This window comes from Indicator indicator, chromosome 14 (genome assembly GCF_027791375.1).
Source record: "Indicator indicator isolate 239-I01 chromosome 14, UM_Iind_1.1, whole genome shotgun sequence".
NCBI lineage: Eukaryota > Metazoa > Chordata > Aves > Piciformes > Indicatoridae > Indicator > Indicator indicator.
The window spans coordinates 26,270,528-26,286,125 of record NC_072023.1 but is presented as its reverse complement, the minus strand read 5'-3'; the positions used below and the strand labels follow the sequence as shown (position 1 = coordinate 26,286,125).

Sequence of the window (15,598 nt, the reverse complement as noted above, 5' to 3'; positions counted from 1 at the left end):
GATGCTAGGAAATATTTCTTCCCAGAGAGAGTTCTCAGCCATTGGAATGGTCTGCCCAGGGCAGTGCTGGAGTCCCCATCCCTAGAGGTGTTTGGAGCTTAGGGACATGGTTTAGTGTTAACCCTTCAGTGCTGGGTGGAAGGTTAGACTGGATGAGTTTGGAGGTCTCTTCCAATTGGGTTTGTTTTGTGATTCTGATTCTGTGAATTGCTTTAGAACTCAGTAAAATCAAACAGCTGTGTTTCACTTTGAGCATTCCAAAGCCAAAACTGAGACCCAGGGGCAAGGTAAGATTGCAAGGCATGACATGCATTATTGTCTGACATAACAAAGAAGTACAGGATGGCTTTAAATTCAGCCCCACTTGGAGAAAAGAGCAGCATCAAAGGATACAGTTTCCACAGATGAAGAGGATGATGAAGTAAATACAGACCAACATTCCTGGAAAAGAGGGGCCGCCATAAGCCATGATCCCATCATACATCACCGAATTCCAGTCCTCCCCAGTCAGGATCTAAATGACACATTCCCACCAATATGGGACACAGTGTTAGAAGACAAAAAGAACTTGAAAGCCCCATTAACACAGAGATAGCTACTGCCCTGGAGAACACCCCCTCCCCAACAACAGCTGGACACTTTGGCTGTGTCCTGCTAGGGAATGAAAACACAACCAAGAAGCAAACAAGACAAGGAGAATGCAATGAGGGCCTGTGCTCAAAGTCTAAAAACTCCCAGAGGTCCCCTTGAAGATGATGGATGAGGCCAAACTGCTCTCCCAGACAGCTATGTTCAAGTCCCCCAACCTCTCCCAGGCATCATCCTCCCTCATAGCTGTTGTTTCAGAGAAGCTGCACAGCCTACAGCACTGAAGGCAGCCCTCAGCACAACCCTTCCAGCCACTTCCCTTCACCTTGCATGTGAAATCATGATCCTGAAGGTCTTGGCTCATCACTCCCAAAACTACAGTGAGCTTAAATGTTATTTGATTTCTCTGGCACTGTGGGCAGATATTTCTTCCCCAGTACTGTGGGAGGAGGGGGGTACAGCTGCAGGGTTGGGCTTTGTCATGCAGGTGCTGCCCTGGGACATGGCCTTGCTATTGTTCTAGCCTCCTAAGACCTGGTGGCCTTGTCCTCATACAGGGGCATTAGATTTGGTTCTCCACTCTGGGAGGGTATATCCCTGCAATGGCAGTATACTGTGGCACCTTGCTCCTGGAGCTGTTAGTCTGATGTTCAGTCCTGGGGACTATCAGGCTGCAGGCTCCTGGAGCTGTTAGCCCTCCTGTGAGTCCTGGGGACTATCAGGCTGCAGAGGAAGGGTTCAGGACCTGTCCCCTCTGTTGGTCCCTGTAAACACAATATGTTGGTCCCATTGGGACTGCTCTTGTCCTTACCTGAAACACAGTGAGGAGGGACTGGGGGAAGTTGTCAAATGTACTCCTCCTGGTCTGCATCTCATCAAAGTTAAACTTGCCCCCAAAGAGCTGCATTCCCAGGAGTGAGAAAATGATAATGAAGAGGAAGAGCAGCAGCAACAGGGAAGCAATGGAGCGGACTGAATTCAGGAGTGAAGCCACAAGGTTGCTCAGGGAGTTCCAGTATCTGGGAGAAAAAAAAAAGAGGCAGTTAAAAATCCTTCAGTGCTCATGGACTGCACAGGACATTGGTTCAGGCTGCCCTTCTGCATTTCCAAACACCCTGTTAAGCAGTGAATCATTGATGTGCTTCCCTAAGATAATGAGACCTACTGCAGCTAATGAGTAATTTTACTACCACACGTACACAATTCCCTCCACCTCCCGCCCCATATGCACACCCAGAAGATTATTGCAGTGCTCTCCATCTAAGGCTCTGCAAATCTTATATCAATATACAGTGATTAGTTCTTGCTGCTTCAGTGAGTTACATTCTAACCAACCTCATTACAACACTCATAGATGTTATGGCAGCCAGAATACCTCACTCCAGAGAATGGCCTGTAAGAACTAACAGGAGTAGATGGGGAAACAGTTTGGATACAAACACAAACTTGTCCAAAATCTGGTGTGTGAGGATGTGCTTGGGCTCACACACACACACACACACACACAGAGCTAAGCTTCCTGGGATGGAGAGGAACGAGAAAGACCATGAGGATGAGCAGAGGGCTGGAGCTGCTCTGCTATGAGGACAGACTGAGAGAGTTGGGGTTGTTCAGTCTGGAGAAGAGAAGGCTCTGAGGAGACCTTCTTGTGGCCTTGCAGTATCTGAAGGGGGCTCCAAGAAAGCTGGGGAGGGACTTTTTAGGGTATCAGAGAGTGATAGGACTGGGGGGGAATGGAAAAAAACTAGAAATGGGTAGATTCAGATTGGATGTTAGGAAGAAGTTCTTCCCCAGGAGGGTGGTGAGACACTGGCACAGGTTGCCCAGGGAGTGGTTGGTGGAAGCCTCATCCCTGGAGGTTTTTGCAGCCAGGCTGGATGTGGCTGTGAGCAACCTGACGTAGTGTGAGGTGTCCCTGGCCACGGCAGTGGGGTTGGAACTGGATGATCCTTGAGGTCCCTTCCAACCCTGACAAGTCTGTGATTCTATGATCAAAGGACCTTTTACATGGACCCTAAAAGAGACTCCAGAGATATATCATAGAATCATAGAATTGTCAAGGTTGGAAGGGACCTCAAGGATCATTCACTTCCAACCCCCCTGCCATGGGCAGGGACACCTCACACTAGATCAGGTTGCTCAGAGCCACATCCAGCCTGGCCTTAAAAACTTTCAGGGATGAGGCTTCCCCCACCTCCTTGAGCAACCTGTTCCAGTGTCTCACCACCCTCATGGGGAAGAACTTCTTCCTAACATCCAATCTGAATCTACCCATTTCTAGTTTTGTTCCATTCCCCCCAGTCCTATCACTCCCTGACACCCTAAAAAGTCCCTCCCCAGCTTTCTTGTAGCCCCCTTCAGATACTGGAAGGCCACAAGAAGGTCTCCTCAGAGCCTTCTCTTCTCCAGACTGAACAGCCCCAACTCTCTCAGTCTGCCTCCATAGGAGAGGAGCTCCAGCCCTCTGCTCATCCTCATGGCCCTTCTCTGGACATGTTCCAGCACCTCCAGATCTTTTTTGCAACAGGGGCTCCAGAACTGGACACAGTACTCCAGGTGGGATCTCACCAAAGTGAGACCAAACACTCCAGAGTTTCTTTTGGTCTTGGCAAAGCACACTTGGCTATCAGACCTGCTGTATTTCCTCAGGCTGCAGAACATTTCCCAAGTGCTTCATTCACAAGAGAGGATGGCTAAGATCTGTTTTCCCTGTGTAGTCAGGCGCATACCCAGTTCAGACTGATGTATGATGCACAGAAAGGATCATCCTGCCCTTGTGAACCCACTTTAGGGTTGAATGCCAGTAGATGCTCTGCTGCAGCATGTCAGTTTGCTTGCATTCTTTGACAGCCTGCAGAGCAGCCATGTGTGAGAAAAATGTTTCAAACAAAGCTGTTAAAGAATCCACCACATCACCCATGAAGCAAACCCCACTGTGGTCCTGCACCTGCTCAACCACTCCTAGTCTATTGCTCAGCTGCTCATGACTACTGCTCATTTAAGCAGTTTTGAGTCTGAGAGAGTTTTCAGACTGGGCTGAAGATTTGCTGTCATCTTTCCATCAGCTCATTTTGAAGGCACATTGCTAGCAAGCTTCAACAGATTCCACAGGTCACCAAGCCAGTCTGTTTGCCCATGGTCTCTAAGCCTTCCTTCTACCATCACCTCTTGTGACTTACCACCATGCTTTGAGACTCCACCATGGCCAACATCTTCCATGGCCTTCTCCTAACACCCATAACACTGAACCTTTCTTTCCTTAGAGGAATGAATTTCCACTCCTACTTTCCTTGGAGACAAAAGTTCTGTTTGAGAAGGATGGCAGGCAGGTCTGGTGCTCCCTTGAGGAGGAAGCCTGATCCTTCCCATTTAAGAGTCAAGGGCTCTTAAAAATCCCACTTATATTAATGCATTTTAAAACTGTCAGTGTAAGAAGATTTCTCCCATGGAAGATAGGAATGTCTGAGTAGCCCAGTCACTTCATGGAGGTTAATAATCTATCTGCAGAGGGATACCACCATGTCCTCTGAAGTTCAGCCTCCATCTCCAGGGGCTGAGCTTCAAAGAAAACTGTGATGTTTTCCCTCCAGTCCAGCTTCAGCACTTCAGAGAAAAGCAGAATGCTTTAAAGTTTAACTGCAAGTGAAGAGATGAGCAATAAATAAAATCACAGAGCAAAGGTAAGGCCATGGAAGCTGTGGGCTCAGTGCCACTGAGTGTGCAATGTAGCAGCTCACTTTGTGTCCCTACTTACAGCTCACATACTTTGGGAGGCATGGAAGGTGACACAGCAAAAGGGAAAAAATCATCTCTGATGAAACTTGACTGACTTTAGCATCCTTAAACTAGATATTGATGGGACCTGCAATATCTCTCCCAGTCCTTCAGTGTCAGCCAGGACACACATCCTGTAGGTCTGTTGAACAGTGCCCTTGAGGGGTGCACAGTAAAGCTGTGACATGTTGGAATAGTTTCAGTGACACACTTTAGTGCCTTGACATCTCAGAGCCCAACTGCCCAGACTGTTATCAGCTCTGGATGTTGTACAAATGGCTAAATATCTGAGGTTCAGTTGCTTATGTAACTCTCAAGCTTAGAGCAATTAACTGAGACGACCTGGTGATCAGATTTGTGCTGTTTTATCTGCAGTCTGAGTGCCAGCTAGAAACACAACACCATTAGAAAAGTAAACAAACCAATCGGAGGGGGGGGGGGGGGGGGAGGGGAATAAAGGAGAAAAAGGAAAAAGGAGAGGATAAGGATGGCTTGACTTGACTAGGACATGAAAATAACAACTGTCTTATCTTGGTGTCCTAGAAGCCTGACCTGAGGTTACTGTCTGTCACATTAGGTGGCTGGAGAGCTAACATGAGCACCACCTCAGTGGGAGATCTGGAGCTGCTCAATGAAACACAAGGCTTCTAAGTCAGGAATTGTTGAAGCCCAGACAGAGAAAAAGTCTCTTACTGCTTTGTCCTCTTTGGTTCATATACTACAAAGAAACCAGTTACAATAAATCTCATGGTGCTGCTAGAGGGAATCAGAGGTTTGGGATCAGGCAGCATAAAATGGGAGGTAGGAGATAAAGCACTGCTGCTGCCTCAGAATTACAAGGACATGGATGTGCTTCTTAACATCTCCCACTTGCAGATCTCAGACCCTTGAGGGTGCCAGTGTATGAGGCACTGCAAAACCTCAGTGAGTAGAACATGCTTTCAAAAGAGAGGACTGATGCAAAGGAGTTAAATGGTTTGTTCAACACCTCACACAAAACTCAACTGCAGGATTGGATTAGAACTTAATGTGTTATAATCATAGAATCATAGAATGGTCCAGGCTGGAAGGGACCTCCAAAGCTCATCCAGTCCAACCCCCTCTGCAGTCAGCAGGGACATCCTCAACTAGATCAGGTTGCACAGAGCCCTGTCCAGCCTCACCTTGAACACTTCCAGGGAAGGGCCTCAGCCACCTCCCTGGGCAATCTGTTGAGTGTTCCACTGCCCTCATGGTACTGAAATTGTTCCTAACATCCAATCTAAATCTGCTCTTCTCCAGGAGAAGTCCCTGCAGGACTTTACAAACAGTCTCTTTCCATCCTTGCAGCCCCCTTCAGGTACTGGCAGGTTGCTATTAGGTCTCCCCGGAGCCTTCTCTTCTCCAGGCTGAACACCCCCAGCTCCCTCAGCCTGTCCTGTAGCAGAGCTGCTCCAACCACCTGATCACTCTGGTGGCCCTCCTCTGGACCTGCTCCATCAGGTCCATGCCCTTCCTATACTGAGGGCTCCAGAGCTGGACACAGTACTCCAGGTGAGGTCTCACCAGAGCAAAGTGGCACTGTTCTTTGATTCTCTTCCATCTCCCCTCCATTGCTTTCCACTACACCTTATGCCTTAAATTGAGGGGGGGTGGCTGACACCTGTCAGGCTGTGCAGCCATTCAACATGATCTGGACAGGCTGACAGCTGGGTGCAGGCAAATCTCATGAAGTTCAATAAGGACAAGTGCAGGGTCCTGCATCTGGGAAGGAATAACAGCAGGCACCAGGACAGGTTAGAGGCTGCCCTGTTGGAAAGCAGCTCCACAGAGAAAGACCTTGGAGTGCTGGTGGGCAGCAAGTTCTGGATGGGACAGCAATGTGCCCTTGTGGCCAAGAGAGCCAATGGGATCCTGGGGTGCAGCAAGAAAGGTGTCCAGCAGGCCTGGGGAGGTTCTTCTACCTCTTTACTCTGCCCTGCTGAGACCACAGCTGCAATCCTGTGTCCAGTTTGGGGCTCCCCAGTGCAAGAGAGACAGAGACCTGCTGGAGAGAGTCCAAGGGAGAGCCATGAGGATGATGAAGGGACTTGAGCATCTCCCCTGGGAAGAGAGACTGAGAGCCCTGGGGCTGTTTAGTGTGGAGAAGAGAAGGCTGAGAGGGGATCTGATCAAGGTCTATCAATAGCTGAGGGGTGGGTGTCAAGGGGAGGGGGCCAGGCTCTTTTGGGTGGTGCACAGTACTAAGACAAGGAACAATGGGTTCAAACTTGAACAGAGAAGATTTCAGCTCAACATGAGGAGAAACTTCTTTACAGTGAGGGTGTTGGAGCCCTGGAGCAGGCTGCCCAGAGAGGTTGTGGAGTCTCCTTCTCTGGAGACTTTCCAACCCCACCTGGATGCATTCCTGTGCAGACTGCCCTGGTGATCCTGGGTGATCCTGCTTGGGCAGGGGGGTTGGACTGGATGATTTCTGGAGGTCCCTTCCAACCTCTGATATACTGTGACACTGTGATACTGTGAGACTGGCAATGACAGAGGCAGAGCTTCAGACAATATCAACAGCTGGCAGTCCCATGTAAGAGAGCTTCCCACACTGCTCATCCAGTACAAAAGCACTTTGAAAGCAGGTACAAAAACCCCATGCCCTGTCTCTCCCCCTTATAGTTAATGGTGACATATGTTGTGGCAGGACTAGGCATTAACAGCATGCCACTGCAAATAAATAGATGTAGTTTCAAGTACAAAGGGCTAAATATAGGGATTTATGAAGCAGTAAAGGACTATTTATAAAGAGAAAATAATTTGTCTCCTTGTAGCAAAGGGAGACTTCCTGCACAGGCTTGGAAAAATTAGGGGGAATAAAATGAACAGATAATATTGGCTGCTTGGCTCATGCCAAAGACTTAATGATTCTGAAGAGGAGTTATAATTTTGGAAGAAACATTTGCTCTTGAAATTCTAAATGTGGTGTACTAAAATGCTGCTGCATTTTTCATCTGATGGTGTCTTTATTTGTTTCTATTATATTAGGGAGCTGTATTTGGTTGGGGGTTTGTTTGTGGGTTTTTTGCTGTTTTGTTGTTGTTGTTTTGCTTTGTTTCTTCTGGATTTTGTTTGGTTTTGGGTTTGGTTTTCCTTGAACTCTGTCATCTCAATTCACCCAGAATTAGCTTGTGCTTGGTGCTTACCATGGAAAATCCATACAATTACATAAAGCTTAGGCTACCTACTGATAAACTCTCCAGGTAATTTTCCTGCTTTGTGCCATTTTACTGCCCTTTATCACTACTTCTATCTCCATTCTATGTCTCCATGTCACTGTTCATGAATACATTTGACATAAAGCATTAAATTCTCACCCCTCCTCCCATTCTCTTCCCAGCTTTCTCTATTATCATTACACTCAGGTGGTGCTCTCCACCTGTATTGATAATGTTGCCAATAAATCATCACTGCATTTAGAGCTGAGTGAATAATGGACAGAAAAAGTATTTTACAGGAGAATAGCAGGGGTGAATGTCTTGCTTTAATACCAGAATATTATCTCCTGCAGCAAACATGAGTGGGCCTAAAATACTGCTTTGAAGCCTTGTGCAAGGGCTTTATGCATGAGGGTGAATTTCACCTATGGAGGGGAAAAATCTTGAATAAAACCCACCAATAAATCTGAGACTACTGCAACCTACTTGCCAGTATTTTAGGAACAGGAAAGAAGGCAAAATCCAATTAATACATAATTCATTATGAGCTATTCCTCAGCTCTGTTCTTGGTACATGGCCCCATGTACAAATGGCAGAAGATGTATTCCAGGTAGTGTTTGCTTCCATGCAAAAGTTATTTTAGTTCTGCTGCAGAATGAAGGTAAATATAACCAGTCCTGCTGGCACTTGCTTCCAACATTACACCTCTGCCAGAAACTTCAGGAATATTTCAATACTCAAGCTTCCTAAAGCATTAATGGTATCATAGAACCATAGAATCATGGAATCACAGAATCATAGAATGGTCTGGGTTGGAAGGGACCTCCAAAGCTCATCCAGTCCAATCCCCTCTGCAGTCAGGGAACCCCCCCCTCAGCAGGGACATCCTCAACTAGATCAGGTTGCCCAGAGCCCTGTCCAGCCTCACCTTCAATATCTCCAGGGATGGGGCCTCAACCACCTCCCTGGGCAACCTGTTCCAGTGTTCCACCACCCTCACGGTAAAGAACCTGTTCCGAACATCCAATCTAAATCTGCTCTGCTCTAGTTTGAAGCCATTGCCTCTCAGCCTGTCCCTGCAGGCCTTTGCAAACAGTCTCTCTGCAGCCTTCTTGTAGCCCCCTTCAGGTACTGGCAGGCTGCTATTAGGTCTCCCTGGAGCCTTCTCTTCTCCATGCTGAACAACCCCAGTATCTGCCTTTCTAATTAGAGAATTCTCTTAGCTAGATTATGTGTTTTGTGTAGGAGTGAAGAAATGCCTTGAAAAAACAATGATCTCTCCAGGATGCTATGTTGCAGATTGTGCTTTTATAGCTACTGATATGTTGCCCTGGGTGTATCTGGTTACCCAACGCACGAAACAGCTACTGGTTTCCTCAGAAACCAGGCCAGCGACTCACTGATGACAGTTTTCAGGCCCAAAGATCCTGGAGAAAGAGTCACCAGAGCAGAAAGCCTCACTAATTCTGAAAGGGCAAAGATGACTTTCTTGTCAGAACCCCTTGTTTGCTGAAACATTTTTTCCTTCTCCGAGGATCACAACTCAGAACAGATCACTTTTGTTTTCTTTTTTAATAACTATAGGCTTGCTTTGGCCTCTCTCTCCCTGAGACTGTAAACAGCTTTTCTGTCTCTGCCATCTGATCTTGAAAACCAACCCACCCTGCTAGAGGAGCTTTAAGAGTAAATCTTGTACAATGCACAAGTCCAAGGATGTTGGTTTTTTGTTTCTCAGCTCTGTCATCTTGATTGCCTTCCAGTTTTGGTCTTGTTTGTTCTTGTGTGCTGTGTTTTTATCTCAAATTTTAAAGACATTTCCTTTGGGGAAGTTCATAGCCATTCCAGGGGCATCCTCATAAATGAGTTTGCAGAAAACAGACTCTTTCACCACCTCAGTCAAGCTTTACTGAAAGGTGCTCACTGGTGCTCATATGGGAAAACGGAGACCCTGACCTTCTTTGGGTGAGTACCTGAACAGATTTGTTCCAAAAGCTCCCATCTGGGTAAGCTGGGAGTTGATCTCTCCTACACTCTTCCCTCAAGCTGAAAAACTCCTGCCAGACTAAGCTGGTGCTTTGGAGGTAGCTGGCTGCAGGAAGCTGTGACTGTTTAATAGACACCATTGTGCCTTTATGCAGAGGGAGAGGAGGGAGAAGGAAAAAGAGAGGAGACTGGAGCCTGAAAAAGTGTGATTGCTTTGTAAAGCTGCTGCTTTATGCTAGACTCCTCTGAAGGAGAATGGCTGGCAACATCCTTTGCCTAGAGCTGCTGGTGTGGATGCCATCTCCCACTCAGGCTGCACTTTTGTGGTAGTTTTAGGCTGTACCTTGAAAATTTTCCATCAATCTTGAACAGAAAGTAGTAGAGTGTAAATAAATTACTGTTGGATGTGAAAAGGAAAAGAATGGTAAATTCTAAATAATCCCATTGGACAGATAACAAACATAACCTACTTGTGTATACTAACTTTCTCTCTTTTTGCTTCCTCTGCTCTAGCAGACATTAGCTCTGGCTTCTGCTGGCTTTGCTGACCTTGGCTGCACTGCTTTGTTGTGGCTGAGTATTAACAAACAACTCTCTGCTCTTCTCTTTCCTTGATCATGTACATGGGAGAGTGGGGCAGGGAGTGGGGAAGCTATTAGTATCCCCCTGGTTTTATCCAGGGGGGTTCTTGTGCTGTTTATAAACTGTAAATACCTGTAAATATTGTGTATTTTGTACATATACATTGCATTTCATACTTAGTTTGTAGTTTTGCTTGTAAATATAGCTTCATTTGCTTCCACTCAGCTGCTCTGGCAATTTTATGTTGGGGGGGTGGAATTTTCAACCCACAAGTTTATTGGATTTGGTGTGGGTTCCTCAGTCAAATACTGGTTTGGCTCTATGCAGTTTTTCAGTCCCCTCTCTACCACCACAAAGCAACAGAAAACCTCACAAGGTATCTGCTGGAGTTTTTTTCCACTTTGTCTTCTGAAAGGAACTGTAAGAACTCAAGCTCAGCTTGCATTTTCTTTCCAGAATTTAGTTTAACAATCTGGATAATATCAAGAGTCTCCAGTCCCCTATGCAAGACTCCTCACCAATCCTTACCCCTCACATCAGAGATATTCAGTCTGTACTGTCCCAGATTTCAGAAGATGAGGACTGTCAACTCTTAGTACTCAATCAGTGGCAGAAAAAGTGAAAAAGGAGGGATATGAGTGACTTGTACTGCTGCCAGGGGGGTTGTGGAGTCTCAGAATCTATTTCATCACAGAATCAATAAGGTTGGAAGAGACCTCCAAGATCATCCAGCCCAACTGATCACCCAACCCTAACTAATCAACCAGACCATGGCACTGAGTGCCTCATCCAACCTGTTCTTAAACACCTCCAGGAATGCTGACACCACCACCTCCCTGGGCAGCACATTCCAATGGCAAATGTCTCTGTCTGCGAAGAACTTCTTTCTAAGATCAAGCCTAAACTTCCCCCTGCACAGCTGAGACTGTGTTCTCTCCTTCTATCACTGGTGTTCTCTCTTTCTGTCACTGGTTACCCTTCTGTCACTGGTTACCTGGGAGAAGAGACCAACCCCCACCTGGCTACAACCTCCCTTCAGGTAGTTGTAGACAGCAATAAGGTCTCCCTCTCCGGAGATATTAAAAACCCTCTTGTGTGATCTGCTCTAGGTGATCCTGCTCTGGCAGGGGGTCAGACTGGATCATCTTCAGAGGTCCCTTCCAGCCCCTAACATTCTGTGATTCTGTGATTCTGTGATTTTTTGATTCTCTGATTCTGTGATCCTGCTCTTGCAGGGGGGTCAGCCTGGATGACCTTTTGAGGCCCCTTCCAGCCCTTAACATTCTGTGATTCTGTGACACATGCTATGCAGTAAGCAGTACCCCCCTTTATCCTGAGGGAAGCAGGAAGGTACCTTGTGATTTTGAATATCCTGAGGAGCCGGACGCATCTCAGGACGGAGATGCCGAGCGGCGACATGATCTTTGTCTCCACCAGGATGGTTTCCAGGATTCCTCCACACACGATGAAACAGTCGAAGCGGTTGAAGAGGGACACAAAATAGGCCTGGAGACCAAGGCTGTACATCTTCAGCAGCATCTCTGCTGTGAAAAGAGCTAGCAGCACCTTGTTGGCAGTGTCTCATGGAAAGCAAACAGAAACAGGTTAGTGAAACTTAGCCAGAAGATCATCACGGTTCACCACCAGTCCTCACCAAGAACCCCCTTCTGGGGAGGTCACTTCATCTGAGCTTGTTTCAAAGGATGGACCTCAACAGTGTGGGTATCTGTGGCAGGTTATATCCATCCCTGGAGGGGGTGGGATGAAAAGAACCTAGCCCCCAGGAGGACACAGAAACCTGACCCAGGTGGTTCCCCATCCCAGGGGGAGGGCTCCCTGGGTCAAAGTCTAATCCACTCCCTCTTCCTGTCCACCCAAGCCTAGTTAAGGGGAGCCATGTCCTGCCCTTTCTCTCTTGCTCCTGCTCCTTGCCTGCCCCAGAGGCTGCTCCTGCTGCTCCCTGCTGTTGCTGTAACCATGTGGTGGGGCCTGCTCCATGCTGCACCCAAACTCCTAAGGACTGCATCTAAAAAGAATCCAAAATCCATCCAGAGAATCCTATGCCAGCTGGGCCTGGCTTTGGAGATATTTTTATTTACCCTTTTACCTTATACCTTTGTAACTTTCCTTTTACTCAAATGCCTTTTAGATTTTGTTAAACTTAAGTTTTTACTTCCAAATTGATTCAAGACTCTTTCTATCATGATTTTACCTCCCTTTTCTCCTGCCTAATTTGCTTTCCCCTACCTGGGAAAAAAAGGAGTGGGAAGGCAATCTAATGTTCCATTTGGGCTTTTGGACTCCAGGAAAGCTTAAACCACAACAGCATCTCGTTCATAGAGATACTTTACAAAGATGCTTACAGCAGTTCTTAGGTCCTGCACATTGTCTGGGTTTAAAGAGTGGAGACAGAAATGATTTTACTCCCCAAAGAAGTAAAATAAAGAGGCTCTCATTGAATTGGAGAGAAATACTGAACTGTATTCACAAATAGACAGGCAAATACAGAACACATGAATCCTTAACACCTAATGCATATACAGAATACATGAAACCCCCCCAATACCTTCCCCCAACCAGATTAAACCAGAAGCCCCAGTGCTCCTTTTCTCCCCCCACCGCTGTCTCCCTTCTATTAGGCCTAAACAGGCCAAAATTGGGCAGGAAAAAAATGAGTCAGGCCACAGAGAGGCCTCCTCCCCCATGTCAGCAGATAAGGACTCCCTCCAGAGAGCCAAAAGGAGGGAGGAGAGAGAGAGAACAAACAAAACAGGCTGCTAATAAAGAGAGGGCAGAATTATGGGATAGAATAAACCATTTACACTTTTCTGGTTCATCTCTGGACCTTTCTGGTCCTCCTGGAGGACTCAACTCTGTGTTTCTTGGTTTTTTTTTAAAAGACACTAGCCTCAAACCACGACAGACATACACCTGGGATGTATTGTACAACCACACAAGCTCCCTGGCAGGGGCAGACCTTCCTGTGCACAGCCTCCCATAGCCTTTGTCAGCTGCAGATGAGAGCCAGAACAGAAGAGCTGCTGTGCTGCCTATCATTGCTTAATTAAGCCTTTCAGCTTAATTAAGCCTCAAGTGAGGATTCAGCTGCTCTGCAGACCTAAGAACTTCACAAATCACTCCTCTTCACCTCACTAGAATTTATCATAGGTGCCATTTCAGGGGAAACCTTGGAGAACCTGCAGCTCCCTGTAGGTATCCATAAATTAGAAATCCAGTTGCATCAGCTCCTGATTTCAGCTACACAGTGCTTGGGCTGGAAAAGAGGAACTGGATGTTTTCTCTGAAACTTCTCCCATTGTAGGCAGATATTTTGTTGAGACTCCACAGACAGAAGAGTATTTGAAGCTGGGTCTGCTCCTTTTGCATCAACTCCTTCCTCCGCCCCCTTTCTTGACACCAACCACAATAAAGCCAGCCATCAGCCTCTCCTCACCTTGGACCTCTGTGAGCCAGTCTGGCTGGTTGTAGTGTTCAGAGGCAATAGTGAGGGTGTTGAGAAACACAAGGAAGATCACCAGCCAGTAGAAAACATTGGACTTGACAGCGGCACGGCACTTCCTTCTGCAGAACCGATTCCATCGGCGCCAGTAGCGACTGGAAAAAGGGGAAGAGAAGAAGCTCCTTTCAGATGGGGATCCTTAGGCTATTGCAAATCTTTGTCAAGAGAGGTGCCAGTCTGGATTTATTATGCAAGAGCAGTAGAGAATAACTTGAAGGTTCATTTTCAGCAATGTTCCCTCATTCTCAGCTGAATCAACAGTTGTGATCATCCCTCTTTAGCTGTAAGAATAAAGTTAGTCCTAAGCCAATCTTGCAGCGTTTAGGGGTGAATAAACCTCTTGAGCAATGTCTTAATCTGATTAAGGCATCCATCACAGCTATCCTGAGAGGGTCTTTAATAAAAGGTCCCACAAAAATACTTACTATTGTTGTATGTAATGCTTGGGGCTTCAATGGAACCTTGTCTAACCTCAGGATAGTAGCTTAAAAGTACTAACTATATACCACGGACCTTTGAATTAAGTCCTTGGAGAGGTGAGGTCAGATAAAATCCAACAGTCATCAGTGTTCAGGAGTAAGCCCAACACAAGGGCCAACTCTGAAGAGAAAAACAAAACTTAGGGCACCTCAGCATCTCACCTTCATGCCTGGCACTATGGATACCATTTGCTACTCAGCAGAGCTTTTAGAAGTTTGTCTTCCATGAACACATCCCCTTGTGTCACCGATTTCTGAGGGTAATTACTAACCACAGAAGATATTTAAAGCTAATTACACACCTCCTACTCTTCAGAATTTAACTTGCATAGCAACCAGTTTCCAGGCAACACTTGCCACTGTATAATAAATCTAATAGTTTTATATAGATATTATATGCACATGTGTGTGTGTGTGTGTATCTGTGTGTCTCTAAAGACTTGCACATGGGGTCAACAGTCCAGGAGGAGAGACATTTTCTTGGCTAATCTTCTCTCCTGTATTATCTCCAGTGATAAACTATGGCCATGGCTGAGGTCAAAATTCAGCATCTATCTGAACTAAAGCCAGGCAGTGTGAGCATTGCACACTGGTCAAGAATTTTGCAACAACATTTTAACTTAAGGCCATCCAAGCCAGGCCCTTTTGGCTGGGCAGTTTCTAAAGGCAGCCAGTCTAGCTAGCACAGACATTCTCTAAGGGTTGTGTGCTTTGCACTGGCTGTGGGACAAGAAAGCTGTAACATTCAGCTGCACAGGGAGCTTGGCTGTTGTGTCTAGGCCATTCTTTTCCTGAGAAAGGGTGGAACAGATGATCCTTGAGGTCCTTTCCAACCTGCTACTCTATGATTCTAAGGATCTATTTCTATCAACCAGGTTGGAAGAGACCTCCAAGATCATCCAGTCCAACCTATCACCCAGCCCTATCCAATCAACCAGACCATGGCACTAAGTGCCTCATCCAGGCTTTTCTTGAACATCTCCAGGGATGCTGACCTCACCACCTCCCTGGGCAGCACATTCCAATGGCAAATCTCTCCCTCTGTGAAGAACTTCCTCCTAACACCCAGCCTAGACCTCCCCTGGCACAGCTTGAGACTGTGTCCTCTTGTTCTGCTGCTGGTTGCCTGGGAGAAGAGCCCAACCCCCACCTGGCTACAACCTCCCTTCAAGTAGCTGTAGACAGCAATGAGGTCTGCCCTGAGCCTCCTCTTCTCCAGGCTAAACACCCCCAGCTCCCTCAGCCTCTCCTCACAGGGCTGTGCTCCAGACCCCTCCCCAGCTTCGTTGCCCTTCTCTGGACACCTTCCAGTACCTCAACATCTCTCTTGAATTGAGGAGGCCAGAACTGGACACAGGACTCAAGGTGTGGCTTGACCAGTGCTGAGTACAGGGGAAGAATAACCTCCCTTGTCCTGATGGCTACACTATTCCTGATCCAGGCCAGGATGCCATTGGCTCTCCTGGCCACCTGGGCACACTGCTGGTTC

General features: G+C 46.9%; 1 protein-coding gene across 1 annotated transcript in view; it reads right to left on the bottom strand.

Annotated features, from left to right (window-relative positions):
• Positions 1 to 15,598, bottom strand: part of CACNA1C (calcium voltage-gated channel subunit alpha1 C) — a 698,267-nt gene that overhangs the window by 149,126 nt on the left and 533,543 nt on the right. The window contains exons 12-15 of the mRNA XM_054386505.1: positions 13,565 to 13,725; positions 11,465 to 11,690; positions 1,400 to 1,607; positions 394 to 514 (exon numbers count right to left, since the gene is read on the bottom strand). Of these exons, the coding sequence (XP_054242480.1) occupies positions 394 to 514; positions 1,400 to 1,607; positions 11,465 to 11,690; positions 13,565 to 13,725 (716 nt within the window). The remainder of the gene's footprint in view (positions 1 to 393; positions 515 to 1,399; positions 1,608 to 11,464; positions 11,691 to 13,564; positions 13,726 to 15,598) is intronic.